This window comes from Petaurus breviceps, unplaced genomic scaffold (genome assembly GCF_028583685.1).
Source record: "Petaurus breviceps papuanus isolate PSGF00001 unplaced genomic scaffold, PetGlider_PUasm1.0 77, whole genome shotgun sequence".
In the NCBI taxonomy this organism is placed as follows: Eukaryota; Metazoa; Chordata; class Mammalia; order Diprotodontia; family Petauridae; genus Petaurus; species Petaurus breviceps.
Window position 1 is genome coordinate 2,303,134 of NW_027186492.1, and position 3,845 is coordinate 2,306,978.

Below are 3,845 nucleotides of genomic sequence, written 5' to 3' on the forward strand. Positions count from 1 at the left end.
TGGGGCAGCCAGGTAGCACAGCAAGTAAAAGCACCGGCTCCAGTGTTGAGAAGACCTGGAGATCGAATCCTGGGCTCAGACACTTAGCACCCACCCAGAAACACCTGGCCGTGTAACCTTGAGCAAGTTACTTAACCCCAATTGCTTAGGGGCGGCCAGGTGGCTCAGCGAGTAAGAGCACCAGCTCCAGTGTCGGGATGACCTGGATCAAATCCGGTCTCAGATACTTAGCACCACACCCAGAAATAACTGGCCATGTAACCTTGAGCAAGTTACTTAACCCCGATTGCTTTAAAAAAAAAAAAAAAGAAAAGCAAGAGATTAGAAACAGGAAGATCAGTTATGAAATTATTACTATAGTTCAGATGAAAGGTGATAAGGGAAAGATACAAGGCCTGTTTTATATGTAGGATCAGTAAGTCTTGAACTGAAAGGTGAGGAAGATGGAAGAGTCAAGGATCACTCTGAGGTTTTTATCCTGGGAGGATTGTGATGTCAACAACAGAAAGAGGAAATGGGGGATGGTGCAAGTTTCAGGAAAGAAAATGATATTTTTTGTATGTGTTGAATTTAAAAAGGTATCAGTTTGGAGAGGCAATTGGAAAAGGAGGATTGGAGATATTTAGAGAGTTTGGAAGGTAGAGATCTAAATTTGGGAATCATCTGCATAGAGGTGATAAAGCCATGGGAATGGACGAGAGGGCATCAAGTGAGAAGCAAAGAGGACCAGGGCCAAGCATAAACTTGCAAAGATAGCCATGCTTAAGATGCAGAAGAAGGAGAAAGAAGTGAAAGAGCTATCAGAGAAAAGAAAAGAATGTGATAATGTTCAGAGTTATAGGAGCTACAGATGTAAACAGTATTAAGAAAGGGATGGTCAGCATTGTCCAGCACTTGAGAGAGGTCAGGGAATAATGAGAACTGAAAGATAGATTCCGGATTTGGCCATCAGGAGGTCATCAGCTCTTTCCGAGAGAGCAGTTTTAGGTGGGGCCAGATTGCAAGGGTAGAATTAAATGTATGGGAAAGTGGAAGCAGATTACTTTTATTTAGAAGTTTATAGAATTGAATGGACTCTTTTAAAAATGCTGCTTTTATTGTGTTGCTGTTCAAAGATTTTTCATGGTTCCTCACTTTCTACTATATGAAATCCAAAATCCTCACCCTGGTTTTCCCAGGTTGTTCACAGCATGGCATCATCCTTCCTCTGTGGTGTTATTTCCCACTCCTCTCTAACTTTTGCCCTCCACTCTAGTTAGACCAGTCTCCTTCTAGACTATAGATGCACAGCCTCCATTACCACCTTTGTACCTTCACTCACCTTGTTCTTGCTTAAAATGCTTCCTCACTTCTTCCCTTTCCATATCAAACCCATCTTTCAAATCTGTTTGTTTTATAGCTGCCTTGAAGCCTGTTATTCCAGACTTCATTGATTTCTCCTTCCTCAGAACTCACCCTACTCTTACAGCTTGTACTTTACATTTAAATATTTAAATATAACCTAATAATGTCTTGAGTTTTTTGTCATGTCATTGTTAATTTTGTTTCCAACTAGACTGCATATTGCAGGTAGGTACCCTGTCTTCTGTTTTACTTCCCACAACACTTAGTATAGTGCTTGGTAAATAGTATTTAACCTCATGTACACATGTTCTTGATATATTTGAAGGATAATTTCTATACAAGTACATTGCATGCACTCTTGCAGGTAGATTATTTAGCATCCTAGTGACCTTATTCTCCCATGCTTTAATCTGAGGCAAAAGTATGATAAGTATAAACATAACCAATAATTTCTAGTTTTTACCCCATGATATTCCATTGCATTAAAATTATACTTTAAAACATGAGAGGCTCAGCATGTGTAAAGTGCCTTGTTGGCACTGCAAACAATCACATCCTTAAGCCCTCCACTGGACAGACCAACTAGGAACTGCTAAGAGTTTTGATGACAGCCTTCTTCATCTTTTCTGCCCTCTAGTTCCCAAGTAATTTGGTTCTCAGCCAAATTAGAATTATAACATCCTGTAGAATTAAAGCCTTTGGTAAGTTTAAGTGTTCTAAGGAAAAAACTAAGTGACCAAAGATCACAAAAAAGTCAGTTTTTTAAATAGAGTTAAGCATCTTTTTTCTATACCTGAATGCCAATAAATATTTTTTCCTTCATTTAGGAAAGAAATTACAATATTTATTTGAACCACACTGCTATCCTGAAAGCAATACTCTTATACTGTGGGATTCCAGAAGATAAACTCAATCAAGTTTATATAATTCTTTATGATGCTGTGGTAAGTAAACAGTGATTTTACATATAAGTACTTCTTATAAATGTTCATGAGGAAAAATAATGTATGATTATCCTTTTATTGTTACAAATTTAAAACTATTATATCTAACTCTAGTATTCAGAATGCTAAGGGAAATCTTCCACCTAGATTATCCCAAAATGCAAATAACTAATAGAATCTATGGATTATATACCAGTCCATAGCCTTTGTCGATATTTGCAAATCTAAGGATCAACATAGGTTGTTATAAAAGCAGAGACTAACTATAGTCATTGTACTATTCTCACTTAGAATGTTATCAGATTAGTAGGTGAAACTGTTCTACAGATTGCTCTGAGTAGTTCATAAATATCCTACTGGCTCAACGAATTACTGTGGTCAATTGAACATTCAGAACAAAAACATGAAATTGGTTATTTGAAGTTTTTTTGCAATATGGAAATAGCTCATAAATGCTTTGACATTAAATCAGGACATATATGTGACCTGGAATTGAACCTCTCTCAAAGAACCTCCTCATAGGTCATGTTTACTAAATACCTATTTCCCTGTGATTCTCAGATAGCACTGAGCATTTCAGCAGAAGGGAATAGAATAGGAAAACAAGGTGGTTAAGTAACAAGATATAAAAAAAAGTTATTCATTTGAAAATGGGGGTGTGTGAAGAAATCTTTAAATTTAAAAGACTGGAATAATGTTATTTAAACATCAACAGACAGGCAAAGAGCCTATAAATTGTTTGATTTCTTGTTAATAGAGGAAGAGGTAGGGAAAAGAATGAAAATGTTACAGGCTATTTCTGACTATTTTTCTCTCTCTTCTATCAATGACAATAAAAATCGTTTTTGGATTTGTGACACCTGCTTTGACCTAACTGCTTGACTTTCTTTTAGGCTTGTTTCCTGTTAAGACTTTTTAAAATTAATTATGTCGAATTAAAAAGCCTTTACTGTGATTTCTGCTACCCTAGGTTAACCTCTTTTGGTCTTTAGAAGTACAAGAGCCTGTGCACTTACCTAGCACTTTCCCATAATGGGACTGCTGCACAGGCACTATGGTTACATGAGCTCCATGGATCACAAGAAACAGGCAAAGGTGGCTTGGGTGACTTGTCAGTAGTGACAGGCAGCTACAGCTGAAGATGAATTATCTGGTGTGACTAAGGGGCCAGATGTTGAGCTTAGGTCCTTTCCTCCCATTCTTACTATCACATCCATTGCCCATATTGCCATGCTGTTCCTGGCTTCATCCTCTTGGACAAGGCACCTAATCTGTCTGAACCTTAGCTTCTTCATTCTTAAAATAAGGGCAATAATAAATACGCAGTAACTATACTACAGGGCTGTAGATGATCAAAAGAGATCATATATAAAACACTTTATAAATGTCAGCTACTTATTATAATTATTGTATAATTGTAGGGGTGAGTATGTCATTCAGCACTTCATTTTATTATAAATGAAACTGGCCAATTGAGCAACACAGCTCTTTCTCTCTGTCTCTGTCTCTCTGTCTGTCTGTCTGTCTGTCTGTCTGTCTGTCTGTCTCTCTCTCTCT

The 3,845-nt window shown here is 37.3% G+C and overlaps 1 protein-coding gene across 3 annotated transcripts in view; it reads left to right on the plus strand.

The window, feature by feature from the left end:
• Positions 1-3,845, plus strand: part of EIF2AK4 (eukaryotic translation initiation factor 2 alpha kinase 4) — a 111,518-nt gene that overhangs the window by 87,139 nt on the left and 20,534 nt on the right. For all 3 annotated transcript variants that reach the window (XM_069105722.1, XM_069105724.1, XM_069105723.1), the window contains exon 26: positions 2,172-2,288. In XM_069105722.1, coding sequence (XP_068961823.1) covers positions 2,172-2,288 — 117 coding nt within the window. The remainder of the gene's footprint in view (positions 1-2,171; positions 2,289-3,845) is intronic.